At 37.8% G+C, this 11,783-nt stretch overlaps 1 protein-coding gene across 1 annotated transcript in view; it reads left to right on the forward strand.

Annotated features, from left to right (window-relative positions):
* Positions 1–10,864, forward strand: part of LOC149217666 (mitochondrial thiamine diphosphate carrier 2-like) — a 209,052-nt gene extending 198,188 nt beyond the window's left edge. Inside the window, exons 5-7 of the mRNA XM_089391397.1 lie at positions 9,434–9,586; positions 9,708–9,854; positions 10,142–10,864. Coding sequence (XP_089247523.1) covers positions 9,434–9,586; positions 9,708–9,854; positions 10,142–10,360 — 519 coding nt within the window. The 3' untranslated portion in view covers positions 10,361–10,864. The remainder of the gene's footprint in view (positions 1–9,433; positions 9,587–9,707; positions 9,855–10,141) is intronic.
* The last annotated feature ends 919 nt before the right edge of the window (positions 10,865–11,783 follow it).

The raw sequence follows: 11,783 nt of genomic DNA on the forward strand, positions 1-11,783 counted from the left end.
ATATCATCTCATTATGACAAGTAGAAATGGAATTTTGGATTTATTCTTTCTCATGGTCAAATTGTCAAGGTCGGCCTCAGTCAAATGTAGGCTCATGAAGCCCAATGGATGTGACTCCTCACCCTGAATGAAGTGTATAAATAGGAGTGACCTCTCTCTCATTTGGAAATCATATCAACTCATCACATCATCTTCTCTCTTCTCCCTTGATTGGTTCGTACAACTTGGAGGCTTCTCTACTTCACACATGTGTAAGAGGACGAATTTCTGGACTGGTTTGTGAGGCCAAAAATTTTAGAGATTAAGGTAGCGTTGACCAACATTTACTTGGATTTTTTGAACATGATTTGAGTTCGATCTCGAGGGCATAATTACGATTTCTGGAGGCTGCATTAATTGGCACGATTTTTAAGGCATTTGGGGATTGTTTGATCACATTGACTTCAGTGTTGACTTTTTGGTTTGACCGCAAAAATTACAACAAACTTTGACTAGGTTGAATGAGTTGTTTTTGGGTTGACTTTGACTCCCTTGGAAGGCCGCATTTTTCTACTATTGACCGATCTTCTTGGAGGACATTTTGGAGCAGCTTTGACCATTGTTGACTTTCTGGTTAAGGCTGCATTGACTTTTGTTGACTGCTGATTTGGGAGGACTGTTTTGGGCATGTAATTATGATATTTGTACTTAGATCTCTCTCTGTATTGAACTATTGAAGAATAATAAGAAGATCTTATCAAAGTGGTTCCCCACATTGGGGTTTGTCCCTGGCATAAGCCACATTTTGCATCCTCTTGTCTTGGCTTGTCTTCTGCACTTATTTTTTTGTTCTATCTGCATTTACTATCAATGTGTTTAAGTTAATGTGATTGCTACTGGATATAATTGGAAATTGTCAATGGGATGCTAGAGGAACATTGAAGTAAATTGTGTTAAAGCATAGAACATACCATTGTTATCTAAAATTAACACTCGGCCTCTTTGGTGTGCTTCCTTCCATCTTTGGAAGTCTCTGCATGAGTGGGTTTTTCCACTCTCTGTTCCTCTGCATGTGGCTTCTCCACATCATCTTGAGGTTATTCCTTTGGAGCTAAAAGCTCCTTAACTGCATGTAATTAAAGCTCCCTCTCAAGGGAACATCTCATGGCCTTCTCTTCATTGAACCTCACATATTTACGAATCACTATCATCTTGTGAGATAGAAGGTACACTCAATAGTTGTGAGGTGTATCAGTGTACCCCACAAATATGCCCAACTCAACTGTTGGCTCTAGCTTTTTCCTTGCATCCTTGGTAACATGACAGTAAACTAATGAACCAAAGATTCTGAAGTGTGCCACATATGGTTTCTTACCTGAAAAAGCTTCTTCTGGTGTACTCATCCCAAGAATCCGATGAGGACTCCTATTCTGCACATATACAATTGTGTTGCATGCTTCATCCCACAAGTGAAACAGTAGGCCTTGATCATGTAACATTTCTCGTGCAACTCCCACAATACTTTTGTTCTTCCTTTCAACCACCCCATTATGTTGTGGGTTATGGGGTGCTATTAACTCTCATCAAATGCCTTCTGATGCACAAAAGTTATTGAATTCATTCAACACATATTCTCCACCGTTATCGCTCCTAAGAGCCTTCACTTTCCTGCCAATGTATTTCTCAACAAGTGCTTTAAATTCACAAAATTTAGAGAACATTTGATCTTTCTTCTGCATGAAGAAAATCCAGCACTTACATGAGAAATCATCTACAAATATTACATAACACCTATGCTTGGCCGTGGAGGCTGTCAAGAACGATCTGCACAAATATGAGTGAACCCTTTCAAGGATCGATCGCTTGTGCTCGACTGTCCTTATCATGAAAGGTGGCTTTGGTGTACTTCCCCAATGCAGTATACCTAGGGGGGATAATATGGGGTACAGAGGGAGGTACCCAAGGGAATAATGTAATAATGGGATGAGCCGTAGTAATAAATAAGGTGGTTAACCCATATTATGTAAGGGACCACAAGTAGTTAGCAATAATGTAATAAGCCCATGGTATTAGATAGATGGTATTGAGGGAACCATGGTAATGACTTATGGTATTGTATGTATGAGGCCTATATAGAGGCTAGAGACTCCCCATTGAGAGAGGTCAAGGATTATTGTATGAACAGACATATGGCTTGTGGAGTGTTCTCCTTCCTTAAGGAGTGAACATATGGTGTTGCCCTACCTTAAGGGTTTGATATTAATAAAGTGAAGCAATTCTACCTATTTCTATCTTCTTATTTATTGGGTATATTTCTATTATCATATATTATCATATCAGATCTATAACAAGTGGTATCAGAGTACTTTCTTGGGCAAAACAGATTTTTTTTTTTTGTAGGAACTTTTTGGAACGACGAGTTTGTAGATCAGATCTATATGTTCTGGGGAAATATTTGCAGAATCTAATTATAGATCTTATTTCTTTGTGAAAAATACCCAATTTCAAAAAAAAAACGGTCGAATCGGAGTACAGATAAGGGAGATATCTTTGATTTAAAAATCAATTGTATTGTAGACATTTTTCGGGGCAGCAAGTTTGTGAATCAAATATGTATGTTCTGGTGCAAAATATATAGAATCTAATTGTAGATCTAAGTTCTTGGCGAAAAAATACCTAATTTGAAAAAAAAATCAACCGAATTGGAGTCTGAATAAGGGAGATATCGCTGATTTAAAAATCAGCTATGTTGTAGACATTTTTCAGGGCGGCGAGTTTGCAGATCAGATCTGTACGTTCTGGTGCAAAATCTACAGAATCAAATTACAGATTTGATTTGGTGAAAAAATACCCAATTTCAAAAAACAAATCAGTCAAATCAGAGTCCAGATGAGGGAGATATCCCTGATTTAAAAATCAGTTGTGTTGCAAACATTTTTCGGGGCGGTGAGTTTGCGGATCAGATATGTACATTTTGGTACAAAATCTATAGAATCTAATTGTAGATCTTCATTTTTTGTGAAAAAATACCCAATTTGAAAAAAAAAATCAGCCGAATCGGAGTCCGGATGAGGGAGATATCGCTGATTTAAAAATCAGCTGTGCTGCAGACATTTTTTAGGGGAGCGAGTTTGCAGATCATATTTGTATGTTCTAGAGCAATATTTGCATAATCTAATTGTAGATCTGTGTTCTTTGTGGAAAATACCCAATTTCAAAAAAAAAATTGGTCGAATCGGAGTACGATTGAGGGAGATATCACTGATTTAAAATCAGCTATTTTTCAGAAATTTTTGTGACAGTGGGACAGCTGAAGCGCGAATCTGAAATTCCAGTGCCCAAATCAGAATTTGATGAAGATGTACAAATTTAATGGCTCTGAACCAACAATATGGTTAGCACAAATGGAACAGTATTTCACTCTGGAACACATCATAGATGATGAAACTAAACTATGTGTGGGAGAACTTTACTTGGACCAAGAAAGATGGCAATGGTGGCAGTCGCATTCTAAATACTATCTAAGGACAATTACTTGACAGATGTTTTCAAAATCCATTTGTGACCACTTTGACCATAAATATAATTTTTTGGGTCCTCTTATTAAGCTTAGACAGACAGGCACACAACCTAGCAAAGATTTTATTTTTGCAGGAAAGAAGAAAACCAAGAAACATAAAGGGTTATTTTCTGCTAGTATTTCCTTATTGTAGGTTCATGGATTGATTCAGAAGGAGAAGATCATTGTATCTATAAATCCTAGTTGCAAGCATAATTTTATCAATGTTAATTTGGCAAAAAAATTGCAAGTTCCAGCAAAACACATTGAAAACACACAGGTTGATAATGAGGATGTTCAAGTTTATAAAGATTTGAAGTTTTCTATGGATAAGTATGTGTTGCATTGTGATTTTTATACTTTAGATATGGATAACATGGATGTTGTTTTGGGATATCCTTGGATGGAATCTGTGGGTACTGTCAATATTAATGTGCAGAAGAAATTCCTGAAGCTCTGGTATAAAAAGAAGAAAATTACATTGTAGGATATTTTTATTAAGACCCAAGCAGAGACTATGGAGGCACAAGCACAAAGCTCTAATGACACTGACACATCAGATGATGAGCCTTTAATGGTCGACAACCCGACACAAACATCAAACCAGGTACCAGAGAAACAGGGAGCATCCAAGGAGGTTGAAGCAGAAAATATCACAGATACTGATACATCAGATGAGGACTCAATGGTTGAAGTAATATTGGAAGATAAGAAACAACAGCAGGCACCACAACATGTACCAGCTACCAATCAAGTGCCATTAGGTAGTGAATTAAAGAAAAAGACATTGTTGATTAAAACTTCATCATATAACCACCCACATCACCCCGCAAAAAAACAACCAACAAGATGGCAACGAATTAGCCACAAGGACAACAACCCCTGCATGACAGATAGAGAGGGGCGACAATCCACCTACTACACATCAACACAGAAGAGCTGCCAGGGTCAACTTCCATCTCAAGCGAGCGAGGCACCAACCAGATCAAGGGTTCACCTTTCTCTTAGATGGCTGAATGCACGTGCATGGTACCAGTGGACTACTCTTTTGAGTAGATCTTATTATTTGTGTTATTTGTATGTTTCAGGGATGAAACATGTTAAGGGGGGTGGAATGTAGTATACCTAGGGGGGATAATATGGGGTACAGAGGGAGGTACCCAAAGAAATAATGTAATAATGGGATGGGCCATAGTAATAAATAAGGTGGTTAACCCGTATCTTGTAAGGGACCACAAGAAGTTAGCAATAATGTAATAAGCCCATGGTATTAGATAGATGATATTGAGGGAACCATGGTAATGACCCATGGTATTGTATGTATGAGGCCTATATAGAGGCTAGAGATTCTCCATTGAGAGATATCAAGGAATATTGTATGAACAAACATATGGCTTGTGGAGTGTTCTCCTTCCTTAAGGAGTGAATGTATGATGTTGCCCTACCTTAAGGGTTTGATCAATAAAGAAGCATTTCTATTTATATTCAGATCTTGTTATTTCTTGGGTTTATTTCTATTATCATATATTTTTGGGTTAGATCTATAACACCTAATGTACACCTTTTGCATCTATCTCTCTGCTTTAGTGCACCCTTGGGAAGTCTTGTAGAAATATTCTACATGATCTTCAAAGCTCTGTGGTGTAAGTGACCCAATCTTCTATGCCACAATTCACCGACGTCTCAGCTTTGTACCTTCTTAGTGTTTGTGCTCAAAGCAATACAATCTTCTACATCCAATTTGTAGAGGTTCTTCACCCGAACCCGATCTGTTTCACTTGTCTTGAGGCTATGTGATGAAGGAAATCCTTTCCTTCGCTAAATATCACATCATAGCCACGGTCATCCAATATAGCAACTAAAACCAAATTCTTCTTTAGACCCGAAACATACATGACACCTTTTAATGTGAGAGGAGAATTAGACTCCCTCTGAAAAGTAACAGTGCCAATGTCGGTCGCGCTATACCTTCCATCATCACCCATTTCGATGTGCATCTAGAGGTCCTTCTCCTCCAAGTCACTGAATAATTCTTTGTTGTTGGTCATATGGAATGAGGCTCAACTATCCAGATACCACACACTACCCATCACCGATGTCACCATGCAAGAAATGACGGTGAAATCCAACTCGAATTGTGAATCAAGAGCTTCACTTGCCACTCCTCCTGAGGGATTCTTGTTGGCCTTCTTGTGCGAACACTTCATGGCATAGTGTTCCAGCTCATGATAGTGAAAACATTTAATCTTCGACAAGTCCTTCTTCTTTCCATCTTGACTGGAATCTGAATTAGAATGGGATGACTTCCCTTTTCCTTTCTTCACCTTTCCAGCTAAGGCACATTTCTCCTCCTCATCATGCTTGGATGAGGATCCATCTCTGGTGTTCCGCTGAATCTCTTCTTGCATCAAGTCAGACCAAAAACACTCCCACTCTGGTAGCTTCTCCCTTCCATTTATCGAATCTTGGTAGCTGTGCCAGCTCTTGGGAAGGCCTAGAAGTGCTAGGCTGACCATATCATCTTCAACAATTATCACACCAATACTTCCAAGCTCATCCTGACATTGGGTGAACTTGGTTAAGTACTTTGGTATTGTGTCACCCTTCTCCATCTTCATATTTTTTAGCTTGTCCTTTAGTGCCAGCTTCCTGTGGTCACTGTTGTTTTGAAACAGGTTTGTCAAGGCCTTCCACATTGCATATGGAGTCTCCTTATTATGGAGGTTCAAGACAATATGATCTCGAACTCCTTCTAGGATAATCCTTCTCGCCTTTGCAACACATTTTCTCCACTCTGCTAGATCTTGAGCATCAGTTGTTGGAGGCTTAGGAATATCTTTGTCTATGAATTCCTTAAGCTCGTTGTCTTCCAACACTGCCTCCATCCTGTCCTTCCAAGAAATATAGTTTGAACTACCTCAAGGGCATATTTGAGTCTCAATCTGTAGAACAACATCTTGCTAACTTTGAAGAATGATACTGCAAATTTGATTTCACCTGCAAAAGACAAACTCGTATTCTCCTCTTCTAGAGTGATTTCTGCTCTGATACCATGTAGAAATTCCTTGTAGATTCAAACTGCTAATTGTAATTTACTAAAACAATATACTTGAATCTACTCTACTCATCAGCGGAAACAATTAAATGATTGCAAAATCATGAAGCATACGAGAGAAAGAATTCAATCAACACATTACACAATGATTTCCTGGGAAATCCACAGCTAAAAACCCATGCTATTTGTATATTGCATTAGTTAGAAAATATGAGAAGATTACAATGCTTTGCTCAAGCCCGAACAACCTCTACACTATCTCTATCTGTCTCACTGTTTCCTAGACAAGCTCAGGCCAATACTTAAACAAATTTCTACTTTCGCAAGTCCCCAGTATTTCCTTGCGTTGTTTCCTTGGGAATCAACACCTATTAATTAGGGAAATTCCTCAATAATTTCCTCAATTGGAATTGCGCAATTCTCATAGGCCTTCCTCTGACTACATGCACCACCTATACAATTCGGATGATTATACAGCTGATAGTACATTGTCCCTGAACTCTAATATCAACTGGGTAACTCTCAGATTTGACATGCATGAGTTATTTATGAGTGAATCATCAGTCAACTGGTTGACCACATGAAGCAACACCCCACTGTTTGACCTCCTACTAGTTCCTCCATCAGTTGGAATTAGGTTAATTGACTTTAACTCAATTAAACTAGATTAATTAATTACAATTCAAAATAAACTCAACTAGGGCTCAAGTTAGACACTCTACATGACTCAAGTTAGACCCTCAACTTGAATTAATTGAGTCAGCTAAGTCAAATAAACTTAGTTAACTAATACAAGTTGTCATGTGATGTGGAATTACAATTTTATTCCTAATTTAATTCAAGGACAAAATTAAATTAGGATTTCCTTGTTGCATTTTCAACAACACCCACATATGGCACATATGCAATTCAATCCACATTGTTGAGAAAGTCATTGCATTTCTTGACAAACTTAGCTTTGTCACATGGTAATTCCATCCTGATGTAAGGGAATTACATCTTACTACCTATGCCACAAGGGAATCATTGCAACCATCAAATTCTCCCTATTCCCTCTTTGCATGATATTCATATTAAGATGAGATTGCATATTGAAAATATCATTGTTGCCACGTTGGTTTCCTTTTGATCAGCACATTTAGTTTGCATCATTGCTTACAACACTTGGATTACACTTCATGCCAAATCACAACTCTTGCGCTTTCTTGGATCCCTATTGTTGGCAAAAGGGCAAATGTGGTGCACAAAATTTGCATTTTGCGCTAGCCATACTTAAGCATACCATATAGGTCTTTGCATCTTAGATTAGCTATACACAAAGCATACCCTATGATGACACAAGGACTCGTACATTCTTCCATATAAGTTGGGTGAGGTAGCTTCCTATATGGGTAAGACGCCTTAACTAGGTTAGACTTGTGCTAGGATAATGCTCTTTTAACTTTGTAAAGAAAATAAAGCAAACAACATGCAATAGAATCAGAGGGTTAGGCCTCCTTAGCTTGCAAGGTTCCCTAATATAAATATGCATATGACAAAATGAAGTGACTGACACTCAATACAAGTACAAGAAGATGATGTATGTGTGCCCTCAATAGAAGGAAGTCTCCTACCCTACAAGTCAATGTTGACATGTTCCCTTGAGATTGAGGGATGGGAAGAGACTTCTTGAAGTGTGAAGAAGAATACTGCACGACCACCATGACATGTGATCTCCAAGCCCAAAAGCAAAGAAAGTGGACCCAAACCAGTGAGTGATGGCGATCAACATCAATGACAACATCACCTTGAGCATCGAGGATGATAGAGACAAGAAAAGGAGGAGATCCACAAGCACATGAGACCTAATATGCAAAAACTAATCTACAATAGCTTTAAAGCATAGAGTAATAACAAAATCAGCCATCCAGACTAAAAGAGGAGAAGCAGCGAACCACTTATACACAACTAGCATTATGGAGAAATGCGAACTCCATCCTTTTACGGTACAAAATCTTCTTTGCAATGATCTAACCATGGATTCTAACTCCCTTATCCACAGTGAAAAGTAGCAAACTAAGTGTGTTAAGCCGAGAAACAATTCTCTGTACTATAAGAAATATGGAAAGTTCGCGTTAACACTCTGCACAGACTACAAATAAGCACAAAATCACCGATAGTAGGTAAAAGTGCCAAAAGAACAAAGTAAAATGAACAAAATTGACCGATTTGAAGAAAAAGTAAGAACACGCCTATCAAAGATTGAGGGCACCTGTGGTTCCAAAGTGTATTTCTAATCATTTTAAACAATATTAGGTTTGTATACCTGCATCACTGCCCATGAATGCCCAGGCTAGTTAGATGATGGCCAATATGGGGGCTTATGTCGCAAAAAGTCATCAGCCAAGGCGTGAGACCAAGACAAAGAGAGTCCTCCTAATGGACGAGAATAATTGAATGAGACCTTAGGATTAGGTTAGGAACCCAAAATCATCTGTTTGTATTCCAGACAATATGTGGGATGTTGAAGGGACCTTAGTGTGCCTGTGAGTCCACGGCATAAGTGTGTAGGATGGGCTTTGTGTATAGCTAATGGAACACGTAAAAATCTATAGGGTAGGTTTTTTATGGTTTGTGGGCAGTGCAAATTCCATACACTACGAATTATACTACCTTACCTGAGCTTAGCAAAGGGTTCGGATATACGGCATAGTAGGATAACCAATTGCGTCTTTTGTATCGTTGGCATTTCGTATATGCCTACTGTTATTTATCATTTATCATTCCTCTCGATTGAAATATGTTCGTGGTATAGCTTGAATGGTGTGAGATAAACTGCTGCTAATCTGTTCCTGATGCAGGTCTATCCAAACTTGCGATCTGCCTTTCTAGGAATTACAAGAACCAAAGGCATACAAGGATTATATGCAGGCTTATCACCAACATTGGTAGTGATTGTTCCTTATGCTGCTCTTCAGTTTGGTTCAAATGATACATTCAAGAGATGGTGTCAGGTATTTTGAAAACTTCAAGATTTAGTTATCAAATTGGATGATTTTGGGTGTGAGGAAATGAGGTAATGATTGTCACAATCTTTAAGATGATTAAATCTCATCATTTATGCCTGGAATCTAGGAATGGAATCAAGCTCGTTCAAGGCACGCGGGTGTTATGAGTGAAGAGAGACTATCAGGTGTACAGCTCTCACTTTGTGGGTTTGCTGCTGGGATGGTGGCAAAAGTTGCTACTAATCCATTAGATGTGGTGAAGAAGAGATTTCAGGTAGGGGCTGAATCCTAGTAAATCTTTCAGTGCTACTTTTTGTGAATTTGCTGCTGGTATATGTGCAAAAGTTGTTTGACATCCTTTGTACAAGGTAAAGACATTTCAGGAAAGGGCAACTAGGCACTATTCATTTTGATCTTAGATTGTAACTAGCATATTTTCAGAAGGTGATGAGAAGTGTTATTTGTTGTTTCAGTGGATGTTTATTGATAGTTCTATCGACTTCCAGGAAAATTTGTTTAGTAGCCATTATTTATGACTGATTTATTCACTCACAATTGCAGGTTGAAGGACTTGAAAGGCATCCCAAATATGGTGCAAGAGTAGATGAAAACGCATATAAGGGCATGTGGCATGCATTAAGAAGAATCTTTCAGGAAGAGGGTTTGGCAGGACTTTTTAAAGGAGTTGTACCATCTGTAATCAAAGCAGCTCCTGCCAGTGCTGTAACATTTGTGGTTTATGAATATACTATTAGATGGATTGAACACATTATAAGGTGATCTTGTGCTATTCAAGGTCAATTATGCAAGAAGATTCGGTGTACACCATTAAAGCACGAAACCAGAGGAGTTCGGCTCCACAAATTTGGTCAAGTCTTTTGCTTTCAGGAGATGCTTTTGTTGTCTTCATTACAACATCGATATTGGCATATCTCTTTTTTGTTACTTTTATCAGCCTTCATAGGGGACAACTGATACTGATATAAAGGCAAAAAAAGGCAGAAATGAGTGAGCTAAATTTCACTAAGCTGAATAAGTTACCGTCGCAGACGATGTTATCATATTCAATCTAAGAGATGAATACCAATGCATACTTACAAAGCCATTCCTCACTAACTGGGAGCAGGTGTATTTAGTTTTCCGGTTGCATATGTAATTGCTTTGCTTTTTAACGATTCCAAGTTGAAAGAGAACCCAGACTCTGAACATATGAACATGCCAGGTAGTAGGTTAAACCTGAATCCCCAAGCAAAGCAAGAGCCCTTGAATGTGTATTAATTTACCAAGAATGGTTTCAGAAAGGTACCTCAAACCAACATTTTTCCCAAGCTGTCTACTAATCGGAAATATTTTAGAGCATTAAAATGGTATCTTCAGATTGTTTCGAGTATGAACAACAATTTTCTATTCCTAGCTTCAAATCCCGAGCAGAGTGAAACTCCTGTAAGGAATATATGTAGAATAGTTGGCAGATAGAAATTCCAAATATACATGTTCCACAAACCCTCCCTTAATAATGACTAAAATTTGAAGAGCAAGCCTGTAATTTAGTTTGAAGACCCTTTCACTCAAAGCTTTTATATATGGTAAATAATCCGCACGTAGCTCCTGCAAACTGTGCTAGAATACCAAATTGTCCGCCTTGCAAAACACACTTCGCGCTAAAACCTCACCAGCGCTCCTGGCACTAGAATCTCTGCAGCGCTCTTCGAAATGGAGCCTAAACTGGGTATATTATATTATACAATCATATTGCCAATTTATACTTTTTTGGTTCTCATTAAACTAAATTGAAGTAATTTTACAACTAGTGCATGCCATGCTTATGCTATAAATAGTAAATTTTCTTAATTCAGCAGTTCTTCAAATACAATGTCCTTGATTTCAGTGTGTGCCATGTCAATTGTATCAAAGTTTAGATGATCATCCATTTGGACAGAACATCAAGTTCCAATACATAAATGATAGTAAACTTTGAAGTTATTTGTAAATATATTTAATTAAATATTTAAATACAAGGTATCAAATAAAAGAAGGATTAATAATAATGTAATTATGTTTAAATGATCTTAAATTAGCTTTTAGTTGCATATTACTTTTTTCTTTAAGCTTTAATATACTTGTATTTTATTGTAATTCTTTTTGATAATTTGGATAAACATTTTTGGAAGGGAAATTATTCTAGATATATAACATTATGCAT

Source organism: Pinus tabuliformis, chromosome 1_1, assembly GCF_031772625.1.
Source record: "Pinus tabuliformis cultivar Carrire ecotype Pingquan chromosome 1_1, CPIR1, whole genome shotgun sequence".
Classification (NCBI taxonomy): Eukaryota; Viridiplantae; Streptophyta; class Pinopsida; order Pinales; family Pinaceae; genus Pinus; species Pinus tabuliformis.